Here is a 17,040-nt window from a genome sequence, read left to right as displayed (position 1 = left end):
GCTGTTGTACGAACTCCACCTGGTCGTCGCCGGGTACTTTGCTGATTCGGAAATGGGCTTTCATTTCTCGGATCCAGTCCTCCACCGGCGACTCCCCTCTCAACTTTCCCCCACCGAACTCGCTGCATTCTCGGTCTTGTTGGACATACACGGTCTGCGATGGGGGCGGGCAGGATTCACGGCCCTCCCTGTTGAGGGCGGCTTGGGTCTTTTCCAGGGCCAGCACCTGTCGGTCCAGGAGGCCTGCTTGCCGGTGGGCTTTGTCCGCCAGGGCCTTCACCTGGGCGGTCAGTTCCTCCATGGCCTTTGTCCCCTCCTTCTTCACTTCGGTGGCGGCGTCTGTTTGCTCCCGCAGAGCTGCCTGAGAGTAACGCTTCTCTTGGAGTGCCTGCTCGGTCAACTCCTTCACTGCGTCGGCTAGCTGCTCGACCCTCGCCGCCATCTCCTGCACGGCGCGGGTCCCTTCTTCGGACGTCATGGTCTCTCTACTGGTCTGCGTCAAGGAAGTGGAGTAGGATGTTGATCCTGTTCGTGACGCCAAATGTAGAAGGGTGCTTATGGGAGTAGTTATACACAGCCACCTGGTAGCAGGATACAGTAGAGTTTGATCTATCTGCACCCCCGTCTTTGGGCCCGGAACGTCGTTCTGGAGAGCGGGCAGCAGGAGCGGATGGGGCCCAGGGTTTACTAACCTGGGGGGTGGTACTCTGGTCTTCCTATTTCAGCAGTAGCTCCCCACACACTCTCACTTCCCCCAGTACCTCCGTTAGCCCTCCCACACCCGGTGACTGTCAGTTCAATAGTTATATTGGGCTTCCCTTTAAGCAGTACCCTTCCTTGACCACCTGTATAGACCCTCAATGAATATGCTGCGAATGGGGTGGAAGGGTTAAATAAATATACCACAGTCACGAGTATTTACCCGGTCAACAAGGTTAGCATATGATCAGAAATAGACACCCACACCGTGCTCCCATTTACTTCTACTTTATATAAGCCTGGTCAATTATCAGTTACAAGTTGTACTTTATGTGGTTCATATGGCATGTATTCATATACGGCACCGGGTGCTCTCACTTGTATTATAGGGGAACACTATTCCCAACATAGGCACCTCGTGCTCAATACATTAATAGTAAACCCCACTTGGATTAGGGGAAGACCCAGGCACATGGTAAGTAGTTCAATGGGAATTCAAGAATGTCACAGTGATGCACAAATACAAAAGAAATCATTTACATGTGGGCCCACGTTACCAAATAAAACCTACTCTAAAGCCGGCTTATAATGTTTGGGGTACCCCTAGACACTGGTCGTTAGCGTTCGCTCGAATGGATACTGTTGTGGGCACACGAGGTACCGTTGTACTTAGCCAAGATGGCGGACCCACTCTCATCACCTCTCGTCCGGGTGACAAGATGGCGTCGGGCGATCCCGCGAGCACAGCCAGAGGGCTGGGGTAGACAGCATGGGCAGTGGTGAAACTGGAGGAGCGTGCTGTCTTGTGGCGACCTCTGCTGGTGGGGAGAGGTGTCCTCTGTGGTGTCGATGAGATGTCCACTGCGGGCTGTTGACTGGGCTGGCGCGCTCTAAACTGTTTGGCTACCTTAAACACAGCTAAACTGTGGGTCTTAGTGAACCCTCCTGCTATCGTCTGTACTACTAACGCAACGTGGCTGTATGCACCACCGGTCTTCAGCGACGCTCGCCTGGTAGTATACTTGAGTCACTATAGCCGTTAGCAGCATGCTAATACACCGCACACACTGCTACTATAACACGTTATCTATGGACGTTGGTTCTTCTTTCCGTATCGCTTACTCACACACTTCACTATCGCTTGTACTTCTAGGATAACACGTTATCTAGCAAGTACTCTCTATCACCCGTCGCTCTCCAACGGGGCTCTTCAACGGGACTCTTCCAACGGGGCTCATCCAGAGCACACGCCCGTTGCGACCGCTCATGTCCGAGTTCACTGTCAAAGAGGACTTCCTTGTGTTCCGCCCTCCAGGTAATCATCTCTTGCTTGTTGCTTCTCTCTCCTCCGCTCCACGTGCCACCACTGCCCCCTGCTGGCAACCGCAACTGATCCCACTATAGGACCACTCCAGAAAGGGAGAAAGATGCTTCAATGTCATGTTAGTGATCCATATCGAAGCCGGAGAAAGAGGAGCACCTCGCATCATTAGTAGTCCGGGCGAGATATCAAAAGGAACACTGTTTATCACACTTTATACACACACAGGGGAAGTAACAAGTTAGTCAGCACTTCTGAATACTTAGCAGAATATTCAGGATGCTACATTATCTTAATATTACTGAGTATAGTGCTAATCAAATGTACTGTATGGACAGAGTTGTAGTATTAACATGGCAGTGATACAGGTAAAAATGCACTATGGTAGTAGTCATACTGGCCAGCAGCGTAACTAGTAAGAGTAGGTAAGGGATATGTACAGGAATATGTACAACATATGTAATACTACTAGGTGTGTAACGGTACACAAAAACCACGGTACGGTACGTACCTCGGTTTTGAAGTCAAGGTTCGGTACGGGTTTTCGGTACAGTGGGGGAAAGTTTGGCTTTCCATGTTCCCCTCAGGCTGTCCCCGACTAAGGATTTGGATAGTCGACTATGATTGGCCGAAATTAGCCGATAGTCGACTATTATTCGACTATGAAAAAAAAATAGATTTGATTTTTTTTATCATTCCATTTGGGCTGTGGGGGTGCTTAATGTCTGACGGAAGGCTTCTTGTCCTTTGCAAAAGCATGCAATTGGTCCACTGATGGATACATCTTGATATTTGTCTAGTCTAGTGTGTTCATGGGTGAAATCCTCTTTCAGTGCCTCTGTGCCTGTTTTCTTAGGCAGTTAGCCTCTGGTATGCGTGCCATTAGCGTTAGCCACGCTTCTAGGCCTCTTTTCTTTTGGAAAGAATGATAAAAAGAATTATAATATAATCTTTTTTTGTATTCGACTAAGAGGTTGGCAGTCGACTACGGCTCCTTTCGATCGATTAGTCGACTATTCGACTAATAGGGGTCAGCCCTAGTGTGCAGTAACTAATTGTACTTGTAGGGCTGTCAACGAATATTCTATGTTGAAATTAATAATCGACTTGTAAAAGAATTATAATAATTATATTAGATTGTGAAAAAAACAGCCCCCGGTGGGTGGTCGTTAGTGGTTAACATACCGTTGTATTCGTTCGGTACACTACACAGCCGTTCGGTACGATACGGTACACACTGAAACGTTTCGGTTCGGTACAGATACGTGTACCTTTACACCCCTAAATACTACTATGTCTATACTACTATGCATTGTTACTAGTACTACACATTACTACCTACTATGCTAATATGTCTATACTACTATATGTTACTATCTGTATACTACTACCTACTTTGCTAATATGTCTATCTACTATGTTACTATCCTTCTACTACTAAGTACCTACTATGCTAATTATGTCTATATAACTATGCACAGATTGTAACACTATTCGATACTACTAGTCGACACTGTTAGACGAACAATACCACTGACCCTAGCTGCCAGAGATAGCTACCCCTCCTGCTGACTTGTTCACAATTTGTAAGTTGCTTTGGATAAAAAGCGTTCAGCTAAATGACTAAAATGTAAATATGAATATGTACAACGGATATGTACAACTGTGCAACCTTTAATAGATAGAATAGAATAGAAATACTTGTATTATCCCGAGGGAAATTTGACACTGCAAATCGCTCAACATTAAACATTTAGACAGAACAGTAATCGGATCTTGGGCCGCGCAACCTTTAACCTTTAATCGGATCTTGTTCCCGTTCTGCAGTTGTAAAGCGCAGAGGAATCTCAACTGTTTCTTTGCCATCATCATGGGCCTGAGCGCCGGGGCCGTCAGCCGCCTCAGTCAGACATGGGAGGTAAGGAGGCTTTCTGCGTCTCCGTTTCTGCACCGCTACTCTTCTGCACTTATTAGGTGAATTGGTTTGTTGTCGCGTGCGCTCGTCTTTATATAGTTCCACTGCGACTGCTGTGTCTGTAAAACTCAACCTCGTCTCTGTCTCCGCAGAAGGTTCCCGGGAAGTTTAAAAAGCTGTACACGGAGCTGGACACGATGACGGTAGGTTGATTTCTTAACCTGTTAAGCCCTATTTTCAGAAATTTCACCTAAAGGTACATGCCCAAGTAAATGGAAGATTGCTCCACTTCTACAAGGTCAATTAGCATGTTCTTGGTATATTGTGTCTGTTACTAGGCTTGAGTAAATTGTGATGAAACAAAGGAGAATATAAATTATGATATTTTTTTGCATCTTTGCCGGTGAATAACACCATGTTACAATTGTGCAGCATCTGACCCCACTCACTGAGCTCATTCACCACCTTCTTGAGATCAAGTGTACAAAAGATCTAAGCAAATGAATAAAGGGAAGATGATTAAACAGACGGATTTGTAGATACAGTAATTGACCTTATTATGGCCAAATCATACATCTATGGATAGGGAAAAAGCTCATCTTTCCAATGGCAGTGTTAGATCTGGATTTAGTCATTTCCTTGCAGTTTTACGATACAAGAGAGATAGAATTCGCATATTTTCCATAAATTCTTATTTTCGGTAAATCTTAAAAACATCGGTAAACAAACGTAGTGCTGAAAATATACACTTTGACTCCTGTTTTTATATGGTTAAGGTCTTTACTCTTGGCTACATTTGAAAAAGAAACACAACATTAATTAATATGGTCTGTATTGATCGATTTATGATCAAAACAGCAGGCTTAACAGGTGTTAAGGATCACTGTTCAAGTTTCTTTAGTAGTGCTTTTCTTTCACAACAAAGCCTCTAAATAAGGCCAAAATGAGCATAATCCACACATTTGCAATCTAGCGTTTCAAAAGGACATTACTACACCTGGGCACCGTTTGGTTGTTTGGTTTTTGTCGTCTCAGTGTGACTGCCAGATTAGTAGTGGAATTAAGGCCAATTTAGTAGTGGAATTAAGGCCAAATTAGTAGTGGAATCATGTCAAACATGATGAACAGCAAAATGGCCGGTGTAGAGATCTGATTAAAGGGGCAATTCACCCAGATAAATAAGAAATATCCCCCCTTACCTGGAGTGCTATCTATTCATCCAGATGGTTTTGGTGCCTGCCGTAAGAGACATCTGCGATCCAATACAATGGAGTTGAATGGAACTATTTTCACCCCCATTCATTATTATGGGGGGGAGGGGGGGGGGGGGCTGTTCCAACATGAAACCGTGCACAAAGTCTGTGGATTATCTTGAGTAACCGGGTCATGATTTCTGGAAAGAGACTTGAGTTTTTCAAATGTATTTCTTTTTGTGCTTTGAGCCCCACAGCCCATTCAGCTCCATTGTATTGGAGTGACGGCAGATATCTATAGGGCAGACATCTCTAGGGCAGATATCTCTAGGGCAGACATCTCTATGGCAGACAACTCTAGGGCAGACATCTCTAGGGCAGATATCTCTAGGGCAGACAACTCTAGGGCATACATCTCTAGGGCAGACATCTCTAGGGCAGATATCTCTAGGGCAGACATCTCTATGGCAGACAACTCTAGGGCAGACATCTCTAGGGCAGACATCTCTAGGGCAGATATCTCTAGGGCAGACATCTCTATGGCAGACAACTCTAGGGCAGACATCTCTAGGGCAGATATCTCTAGGGCAGACAACTCTAGGGCATACATCTCTATGGCAGACAACTCTAGGGCAGACATCTCTAGGGCAGACATCTCTAGGGCAGATATCTCTAGGGCAGACATCTCTATGGCAGACAACTCTAGGGCAGACATCTCTAGGGCAGATATCTCTAGGGCAGACAACTCTAGGGCATACATCTCTAGGGCAGACATCTCTAGGGCAGATATCTCTAGGGCAGACATCTCTATGGCAGATATCTCTATGGCAGATATCTCTAGGGCAGACAACTCTAGGGCATACATCTCTAGGGCAGACATCTCTAGGGCAGATATCTCTAGGGCAGACATCTCTATGGCAGACATCTCTATGGCAGACAACTCTAGGGCAGACATCTCTAGGGCAGATATCTCTAGGGCAGACAACTCTAGGGCATACATCTCTAGGGCAGACATCTCTAGGGCAGATATCTCTAGGGCAGACATCTCTATGGCAGACAACTCTAGGGCAGACATCTCTAGGGCAGATATCTCTAGGGCAGATATCTCTAGGGCAGACATCTCTATGGCAGACAACTCTAGGGCAGACAACTCTAGGGCATACATCTCTAGGGCAGACATCTCTAGGGCAGACATCTCTATGGCAGACAACTCTAGGGCAGACAACTCTAGGGCATACATCTCTAGGGCAGACATCTCTAGGGCATACATCTCTAGGGCAGACATCTCTAGGGCAGATATCTCTAGGGCATACATCTCTAGGGCAGACATCTCTAGGGCATACATCTCTAGGGCAGACATCTCTAGGGCAGACATCTCTATGGCAGACATCTCTATGGCAGATATCTCTAGGGCAGACATATCCAACACTAGGAGAATCACACAGAAACAATCTGGATGGATAGATAGCACTCCGTATAAGAGGGAAATGTTATTGTTTTATTTTGGGTTAACTGCCCCTTTATAGTCAAACCCTAAATCATTTTCCTTGGTCTCTGGGGATCATTGCTTTCACACAAAAAAAAAAAAAAAACAATAAACAACAAACAACAAATACATAAAAAAAATGGAAGGTGCTAGAGTTGTGGTTATTAATTATGAATAATAATAATAATTAATTAATTAATTATCTGTAATCTAATTTACACAAACGCATGCATGCGTGTGCACACACACACATGTGCACACAGACACACACACATGTGCACACAGACACACACACATGTGCACACAGACACACACACACACACACACACACAGACAGACAGACACACAGACACCTCCAGCACAAGTCTCAGTCTCAGTCTTTCAACATGTCTGTGCAGGATCCATCTCTCAACCACAAGGCCTACAGGGACTGCTTCAGGAAGATGAAGGCCCCAAAGATCCCGTTTCTCCCCCTGCTGCTGAAAGGTGCCCCCGCCTCCCAGCGCCTCACTGCACGCCAAGTCTATTTAAAGGCACCTCTCCCGGAGGGGGCAGCCCAATATTCATCCCAACAGGCGGATCTGACATAAAACAAACGCTAGCACTGTTTTCTGACATGTTCTTTTCAATGAATACTAATAAACTCTCTCTCTCTCTCTCTCTCTCTCTCTCTCTCTCTCTCTCTCTCTCTCGGTAGATATCACATTCATTCATGAAGGGAACAAAACGTTTCACGATAACCTGGTCAATATTGAAAAGCTGGTGAGTCACCGTGAATATTACAGTGCCGTGTCTTTGTACCACAGGATCAATTCAATTCAAATCAATCTCTCTGTCTTGTGTCCCTCTCGTCTCTCTGTCTTGTGTCCCTCTTGTCTCTCTGTGTCTTGTGTCCCTCTTGTCTCTCTCTGTCTTGTGTCCCTCTTGTCTCTCTGTGTCTTGTGTCCCTCTCGTCTCTCTGTCTTGTGTCCCTCTTGTCTCTCTGTGTCTTGTGTCCCTCTCGTCTCTCTGTCTTGTGTCCCTCTTGTCTCTCTGTGTCTTGTGTCCCTCTTGTCTCTCTGTGTCTTGTGTCCCTCTTGTCTCTCTGTGTCTTGTGTCCCTCTTGTCTCTCTGTGTCTTGTGTCCCTCTCGTCTCTCAGCACATGATAGCGGATACAGTGCGTCTCATCCGACAGTGTCAGAAAGATCACATGGGTTGGTACTTTCTTTTTTAAATACTAACATTCTTACTGTCTTGTACTATCATGCACTATACTATACTAATATGTCTTTACTACTACGCACTCATCACCGCAGCACCAAAGTGTCAGCACTGTTTGATGAACATTGTTACTCAGCTGATAGAGTTGTACCCTTCCTGCTGACTTGTCGTACAGAACTTGTAAGTCGCTTTGGATAAAAGCGTCAGCTAAATGACTACAGTAAATGTAAAATGTACTCTCTACTCTCAAATCTTTCCTGTTTCCTAATATAAGCTATTACACAATTAAACGCCGATAACATATTTACCTTGCCGGGGGGGGGGGGGGGGGCTTTAACCTTTGACCTGTGCTCATTAATAGACGGGGGGAAACCCCCAGTAATCCACGGTCGTGGAGCGTAGCCGCGGCCTGTAGCTAGTGACCTAATTAGATATAAGGGATGTTGACGTTGGCGTTCTACTTACCGCACCGCAATGCCGCGTAGCGGTATTGAACAGTATCGGGGGCAGGTAATCAATAGCGTGATGTGTTAGTGTAAAACGGGACTCATCGGAGGCAGATGTAGAAAAGCCCCTACAGTGCACATTCATAGACAAGAACAGAGGATGGTGCAATAATGGTTAATCGCCTGTCTCGGGTGCTGCGCGGTCAGCTTGGGGGTAAACACGTGTGCTTTTGTGTGTGTGTGTCTCCCCCCCCCCCCCCCCCCCCCCCCCACCAGGAAACGGTATTAGTCAGAAGAGCAGCCCGGAGGTTCGAGCCTACACAGACTACCTTCACATCATCGACAATCAGCAGACTCTGTTTGACCTGTCTCACAGACTGGAGCCGCGAGCGTGAAGCTCTCAAGGTTGCAGAGCCGCCGAAGGAGCGACCTTACCCCCCTCTTCACTCGCCGTATCTCCGTATACCACGTTCTATACTATACAGTATCAGTATGCTATACCGTACTGTGTACTATATATACACTGCATCTCTCAGGACTCTGGTCGGCGTTCCGGAGGAACCTGTCGTGACTCCGGCTGACCACAGGGGGGAGCCAATGGACAAGGAAAACACAGACCAGAGATGACAGGAAAAGAGTGGAAGAGACAGTGGCCAGATGTATAGTGGTTTCAAGCTGCGTAACCACAGCGACGCACATGTACACTCAGATTTATAAGGCACCCGTAGATAAGACCATCAACATGCATTCTTGTAATTCTCAAATATAAGATGTGTTTTATAATGCATTATATAGCCTACATTGTTTGCATTATCGCATATCTCCCAGTCGGTGGGACCATATACACATTAAAATACCCTTCAAAACATGTACTATATGTATGGGGTATACAGTATACTGTACATACACACACTATTTTATTTCATAAATCCCACTTGATGGATGTGGATGCATATTGTGGGTGTGTGTGTGTGTGCATCGTTTATACATCTGGCCCTTTGAGAAGGGATGTTCCATAATGACCAAAGATAATGTCAGCGTAATGAATTGATGACCTGGTTGAACACACCTTAAATTAACCAAAATGACCATAGACACAATCCAGCAGCCACTCTAGGGGGTGCGGTCGCTACTAAAGCAGGACAGGTCCTGCACAACAAGCTGCTGTTCTGCTCACCTGAAACAGAAGAGTGTAGGGGCAGTGAAACGGAAGTCCCAAAACCTTCCGTTGTATTTCATTGACTTTTTTCTTTACCATACATAAAGGCCACCATCCATTTTATTATTATTATTATTATTATTATTATTATTATTATTATTATTATTATTACAAGATGTTTGTACCATATTTCTATAGTTAATCCATACACATAGCAGCAGCACCATAATGTGTCATTGTGGCTGTACTGGGAACTGTAGGATTTACTAATGTATTCCTTTGGTTTGTGCATGTGTACGCATGTGTGTGTGTTATGAGGGAGAGAGAGAGAGAAAGCGAGTGAGTGAGTGAGTGAGTGAGTGAGTGAGTGAGTGAGTGAGTGAGAAAGAATGCACACGACAAGTTGTAATTGCAATCAAACAGTGCCAAATACTGTACACATGCCCGTTCAAAGTGATTTCTTGCTACCTGTTCATCTTCAAAGATGGAGGTTGGGTGTTAAAGGAGCAGTACGTGGTATTTTTGTTAAAATAAGTGGTCTAGAATAGATGTTAAAATAATACTGTAGCTCTACATTCTGACAGCCATCACAGATACCTTTTCTGGTATCCCGTTCCCACTTTATCCAATCAGGAGAGAGAACTCCACACTGCAAAAATGGTCTGGTGACAAAAGTAAGAAATAAGAACTAGTTTTAAGCAATATGTGCTTGAAACAAGTCACATAATCTTCTAGTGTAGTAAGATAATCTGGCAATCTTAACTAGGGTTCTTTCACCTGATTGGATGAAGTGGGAAGGGATAACAGAACATTTATTTTGTGTTTACTGCAGAGCGGAGGGACTGAGAGACCCATGTTACTTTTAACACTTATTTTTAACAAAGAAATTACTTACAGCACCTTTAAGTTAAGAGAGTTAGGAGTTATATTTTGTCTTAGCCGTGGACAATCAGTTAGACTTAAGTAGCAGACCCACACTATGACTCTGTATTTGGCACTAGAAGAACAGCAATAGCAGAAGCGATTTTAAGTAAGGAGTACTACAGCACCTTTTAGGCTATTACTGTAGAGAAATATAGAGATAATACGTGTATACATTGTTTATTTACAGGATTTTGTTATAGGAGGTTACAGTATTTATTCTCTCATACGCAAATGTAACTGTTATGCCCTCAGGTTAGTCATGCTGAATAGGCCTTGGAACAAACACGCTGTGACATGTTGTAGACTTACTTCTTCATTCTGCTCTTGAAATGTGTAAATGTTGGATTTTAAAGAAAAGTAGAACATGTCAAGAGAATTCTTCAGCAGTATTATTTTTTTGTTTGTTTGTTTCGCCCTATTTTAATTTCCCCCCGAAACTGTAGGCTACAGTAGATAACATTCCCTGTATACAGGTTGTGTGTATTTTCAGACTGGACGGGGTCGACTATTTATTTCTGAGTTATTTATTTGTTCTTTAGTTGGGAATAATTCCTTCTCCTGTCCTGCTTTGTGTACCTGATGTTGTTGGGGATTGTGGCTGGTCTGCATGACATGGCAAACCATAGATTGACCACCACCACGTTGTCACTGCATGTAATAAAGCCTTCGTAAACAATTGCTCTTGACACAATGCCCACGCTATGTGACATATACCCCCCCCCCCCCCCCCCCCGGTTACACTTATGGTTACAATGCGGCTTTTATCATCCGATCACGGCATGGCTGATTAACTGTCAGGTTTGAACAGTCCCAGGTCGGATTTAGGTCGCATTGGTTACGTTCACATTGCAAGCCTTAGTGCTCAATTCTGATCTATTTGAATTTTTTTTTGTTTGGCTGTTCACATACATTTTGTTTGGAATAAAAATGTTTATGTAAACTTGGCCAATATCAGAGCCCAGTGTGAACTCGTCACGCTCCTGAACCGACCCACATGCGGTAAAAGGCTTAAAGAAGATGGACGTACGAATTGTGACAAATATCAATCTAGAGGTAAAAGTTGCGTGAAAGTCGCATGACTGTTCAGACCGAGGTCACATTGTAAAGAATATCAGACCTGTATCTGATTTAGCACCACATATGAAAGTGGCCCAAATCAGAATAGAAAAGATCAGATTCCATGTGATTTGTGCTGTTCACACTGATCCGAGTCATATACTGTATGAGCAATTAAAAAAAAAAAAATTTTGGCCACTTTCATCTGCTGTCTGAACGTAGCCATTGTGATCCGACGAGCCAGACCGAGGTGGTCAGACTTCTACATAGTCTGGACACAATCTGACCACAATGCGCATAATGAGCAACGTAACGAGACAGAGAGGGAGAGCAGGGAATAAGTCACGGGAGAGGAAACACAGCAACGTGATGTCACATCAGATCTTCATGATCAGATCTCAAATGACACAGTGAAGTGACAATATGACGAAGACATATATTTACAAAGCACGGAGATTGCGCTCGTCACCAATGCAAGAGGCTGCGGTCTCGACTCCCGGAGTCAGCATTGCCTTGGCTTGGGCTGATCGTCATACTAACTCGTTTGGCTGAGTTAGGGAGAGGGAAGTCATGGGTGGGAATCTGGCGTTGTGGACAGCGACGCCTACAGGTCAGGTCTGGGCGCTTGCTCAGCGGAGGCAGGACTTGATGAAGGCAGCGTGACCTCCCACGCGTTACGCTTCACCAATGAGAGTCCTCGCTGCCAGGTGAAAAAAGAGTCACTGGCTGTCGCCGCGCGTGTCGGAGGAAGCGTGCGGATGACTTCAGGGTTCCCTTGTACCGACCAGTAGGAGAACATGCGCACAACAACCAGGCAGGGGAGGGGGGGAATTGGCACAACGACTAAATTGGGACGGGGAGAAAAACAGAAAAAAATCGAAAAAAAAAAAAAAAAAAAAAAAAAAACGAGCATCAAAGCAACACAAAGTTGAAAAAATCATGTCATGTACAATAGTTTTAAAGGTGCTGTAAGTGGTATTTCCTTGTGCAAATAAGTGTTAAATAGCTCTACATTCTGACAGCCATCATATACAGTAGAGTGTTTGGTCAGTAACATGGGTATCCCAGTCCCTCCGCTCTGCAGTAAACACAAAATAAATGTTCTGGTATCCCGTTCCCACTTTATCCAATCAGGAGAGAGAGAGAGAGAGAGAGAGAGAGAGAGAGAGAGAGAGAGAGAGAGAGAGAGAGAGAGAGAGAGAGAGGAAAGAGAACCCTGCATAATTATTTCAAGAAATCTTACCAAGCAAAATGTGATTATTCTACTTGTTTCAAGCACATTATTTGCTTAAAACTAGTTTTTATTTCTTATTTTTGTCAGACAATGTTTGCAGTGAGAATTCTCTCTCGTGATTGAATAAAGTGGGAAGTGGATTCCAGATCAAATAAATTATGTTTACTGCAGAGCAGAGGGACTGGGAGACTAATGTTACTGACCAGTGACCAAACACTCTATACCAGTGATGGTTATTATTTTAACATGTGGACCACTCGAACGTTAACGTAGAATCCATCAGGATTGTGAAGTACTGAGCATACGGCGGGATAAATGAGACTTACTGTATTCAAAGAGTTTGTTTTGATCTAGTTTAGCCAAATCTTCAATTCATCAAGTATTTCTACAGTTTTGTGGACTCCACCTTCACCCTGGAGACATGCAAGAAGAAACAAATCCTCTTGAAATCAAGGCATCACAGGGTGAGTAATTAATATACTCATGATCATTTTAGGGTGAAGTGCCCCTTTGAGATCATGGTAAATTGATTACTCAGGATTTGTTTCTTCTTGCATGTCTCCAGGGTGAAGGTGGGGTCCACAAAACTGTAGAAATCAAGGCATCACAGGGTGAGTAATTAATATACTCATGATCATTTTAGGGTGAAGTGCCCCTTTGAGATCATGGTAAATAAAAAAAATAAAAAAGAATAAAATAAATGTAAACTTTTAGAGAAATAAAGTATATTTATAATCACATTCTGTTGACATTACAAAACCCAGTCCACTCCAGTCATCGGTGAAGCTTCACTGCCTCTCTGTGGCTACAGTGGGGTACTGTGGCTAAAGAGAGGCCCTGTTTGATTGATTGATTGATTGATTGATTGATTGATTGAAAATGTTATTAACAGATTGCAGAATGGGTACAATACAGTACGGCTCAATACACACAATATGTTCACTTGAGAACTGAATTCCTAAAAGCCGCCGCATAACTGTATTCATTTCAGAAACGCGCGGTCTGACAGCACTATGTCGACAACTATCGTATGCATTCTACACAAACTACAATGGATCTAGATTAATTCTCCTACTTTCCTTTGAGAACTGTATTAACTACATTTAAGAATACCAACACAATCAGTAAACAAAGTCCCTCTCTCTCTCTCTCTCTCTCTGAAGAGTATGGGGGGGATGGGGAGGAGGGGCTGAGAGGGTGCCAGATGCCCTTGTTGATTTTAACCAGGTGCCTCCGTTGGCCTTTTAACATGACTATCTCATCGTGACCCCCTGCTGTGCCTGGTCCTGTACCCTGCCATTTACTCCCCAACGCACCCAGCCGGCGCTGTATCATTTCCCTGTCACCAAATGACTGGCTAGCTGCTGCAGCTCGGCGCTAATGAGAGGAGCCGCGAAGGCAGATGAAGGGAAAATACAGAAGCTTGATTCTTCATTTCCCTTGATGCAAGACACAATATACACACGCGCGCGCGCGCGCGCGCGCACGCACGCACACACACACACACACACACACACACACACACACACACATACAAAGTGGAGGGGGGGGGGCAACCGCGGGGGGGCGGGGGCGCTCTCTCGTTGTCGGAACACAGTGTGAGAAGAGCATTTATGCAGGTGAACACCAGGAAGGCTGCTGGCCCAGATGGTATAACAGGACGCATACTTAAGTCCTGTGCAAACCAGCTTGCCCCGGTGTTCACCGCCATATTTAATCAATCCCTGGCGGAGTCAGTGGTCCCTGCCTGCTTCAAGATGTCTACCATCATCCCTGTACCGAAGAAACCCTCCCCAACATGTCCAAATGACTACAGACCGGTGGCACTCACCTCTGTGGTCATGAAATGTTTCGAGAGGCTGGTCAAGGACCACATTTGTGCCTCCCTCCCCAGTGATATGGACCCTATGCAATTTGCATACAGGACAAACAGGTCCACCGACGACGCGGTCTCCCAGGTACTGCACAGCACTCTCTCCCACCTTGACCGTCAGAAGGGGGGCTATGTGAGACTGTTGTTCATTGACTACAGCTCAGCGTTCAACACCATAGTCCCCACCAGACTGGTGGACAAGCTGATCGAGCTAAGTCTGAGCTCCGCCCTGAGCGCCTGGGTACTGGACTTTCTTTTTTTTTTTTTTTTTTGTCTTTTTCCCCCTCCATTTTCCTCCGATTTTCTCCCATCCCAATGTTAGTCGTATGCCAATTCCCAGTCCCTTCCTGGTCGCTGCGCACTTACCCCCCACAGTCAGATCATCTGGGAGAGTGGAGGCTACCACGTGCTTCCTCCGACACACGTCCAGCCAATCACCGCTTCTTTTCACCTGGCAGCGCGGATTCTCATCGAGAGGGCGTAGCGTGTGGGAGGACCACACTATCCCCCTCGAGTCCTATCCGCGCTTAGCAGGCGCCCCGACCGAACTGTAGGAGTCGCTGTTTACCCACCCCGCCAGCTTCTCCCACCCTCTAATACAGCCAATTGTATTAGTGTGAACGGCCAGCCAAGCTGGTGACAACCCCGGAGCTGTGAGCTGGATTCAAACAGGCGAATCCAGCTCACAGCTCCGGGGCTGGTGACGAACGCAATCTCCGCTCGGCCACCTAACCGCCTTGGGTACTGGACTTTCTGAGTGAAAGACCCCAGGCGGTCAGGGTGGGGGGTCAGACCTCCAACACCATCACCCTGAGCATCGGGTCCCCCCAGGGCTGTGTTCTAAGCCCCCTGCTGTACTCACTCTACACACACGATTGTGTGGCCAAGTTCAGCTCCAACTCCATAGTGAAGTTCGCAGACGACACGGTGGTGGTGGGGCTGATCTCGGACAACGACGAGAAGGCCTACCGGGAGGAGGTTGAGGTACTGGAACGTTGGTGCCAGGACAACAGCCTGCTCCTGAACATTGGTAAAACCAAGGAGCTGATCGTGGATTATAGGAGAGGACAGCAGGAGACACACACACCACTGATGATTAACGGGGCTACCGTGGACAGGGTGAGCAGCTTCAAGTACCTGGGGGTCCACATCTCAGAGGACCTGACATGGTCAACACACATAGACACAGTAGTAAAGAAAGCGAAGCAGCGCCTCTACCACCTGAGACAGTTAAGGAAGTTCAGAGTATCGGGGAAGATACTCCAGTCCTTCTACTCAGGAGCTGTAGAGAGCATCTTGACCGGAAACATCACTGCCTGGTATGGAAACAGCACGGCACAGGACAAGAAGGCCCTACAGAGAGTGGTGCGCTCAGCCGAGCGTACCACGGGTATTGCGCTACCTACCCTGCAGGTTCTATACAACAAGAGGTGCAAATCCAGAGCCTGCAGAATAATGAAAGACCCCCACCACCCCAATAACAGCCTGTTCCAGCTGCTGAGGTCAGGCAGACGCCTGCGAACCCCAGCTACTAGGACGGAGAGGCTTAGGCTCAGCTTCTTCCCCCAGGCCATCAGAGCCTTGAACAATGAACATTGAGAGCCACAGAAACTGAACTATCCACACACAAGCACACACACGACACGCACGCTGAGCACGCTCACACACTAGCAGCCACTTTAACACTCATGCCGCACACACGCACACTTATGGCCAAGAGGAAAGGCCACTTTAAATTAGTATAACAACAGGAACAGTGTATTGCACTACTAAAGCTACCTAGCATGTCCTATATGCTCTGTAAATACTATGTACAGATACCGAGATGTCACACCATGTTACCTGTTTATCGCACTGTTGTTTTTTATTGGATTCTATTATATGTTGTACCACTGTATTTTTATTGGATTCTATTATATGTTGTACCACTGTATTGCACATCGTCGCGGGCAAGACCACCCGCATTTCATTGTATACTTGTATGCCGTGACAATTAAAACTATTGACTTGACTTGAAAAAGAAAAAAAACACACAAACACAATCAACTACCCCATCTGCACCCTGGTCCCCTGACAATACAGCAGAAGCCACTTTGACTCCAGGATGGAATTAAGAACAACACAACAGCTATTTGTGTCTGTGAGCGTCAAGTCGTTCCAGATGAGCAGAAGATAACCGTGGCGTCTTACAGCGTCAAACTTTAAAACATTTAAAGCCTATAATTTGTCAAACCAAAATGTACATCAATCATTTCCTAGATCATTTTGCGTCCCCCTCTGCTTCACTTTGATGAAGCACCAACAGATGGCGTCATAGCGACACATCTGCAGTGGACTCCATCATTGTCACGAGCGGTTCTGAAGGAGACGACCCGTTTTAGAAACGTTACAGAATGACCTCGCGTCTCAAAAGCGACACCACCCAACAGAGTTTTAACGATTCCATGCGGAGAGAAGAAATCCACCACAGACAGGCGCTCATTGGGTGAATACAATTTTAATGTTGGTGAGCTTGAGCAAAAAAGAAGCCATT

At 45.6% G+C, this 17,040-nt stretch overlaps 1 protein-coding gene across 1 annotated transcript in view; it reads left to right on the top strand.

The window, feature by feature from the left end:
* Positions 1-11,002, top strand: part of rapgef5b (Rap guanine nucleotide exchange factor (GEF) 5b) — a 42,898-nt gene extending 31,896 nt beyond the window's left edge. The window contains exons 13-18 of the mRNA XM_084336361.1: positions 3,848-3,938; positions 4,088-4,138; positions 7,013-7,100; positions 7,312-7,376; positions 7,754-7,808; positions 8,538-11,002. Coding sequence (XP_084192487.1) covers positions 3,848-3,938; positions 4,088-4,138; positions 7,013-7,100; positions 7,312-7,376; positions 7,754-7,808; positions 8,538-8,656 — 469 coding nt within the window. The 3' untranslated portion in view covers positions 8,657-11,002. The remainder of the gene's footprint in view (positions 1-3,847; positions 3,939-4,087; positions 4,139-7,012; positions 7,101-7,311; positions 7,377-7,753; positions 7,809-8,537) is intronic.
* Positions 11,003-17,040: the final 6,038 nt, after the last annotated feature.

The sequence above is a fragment of the Notolepis coatsorum genome (assembly GCF_963971535.1).
Source record: "Notolepis coatsorum genome assembly, chromosome: 19".
Lineage (NCBI taxonomy): Eukaryota > Metazoa > Chordata > Actinopteri > Aulopiformes > Paralepididae > Notolepis > Notolepis coatsorum.
This window is presented reverse-complemented; position numbering and strand designations above follow the sequence as displayed.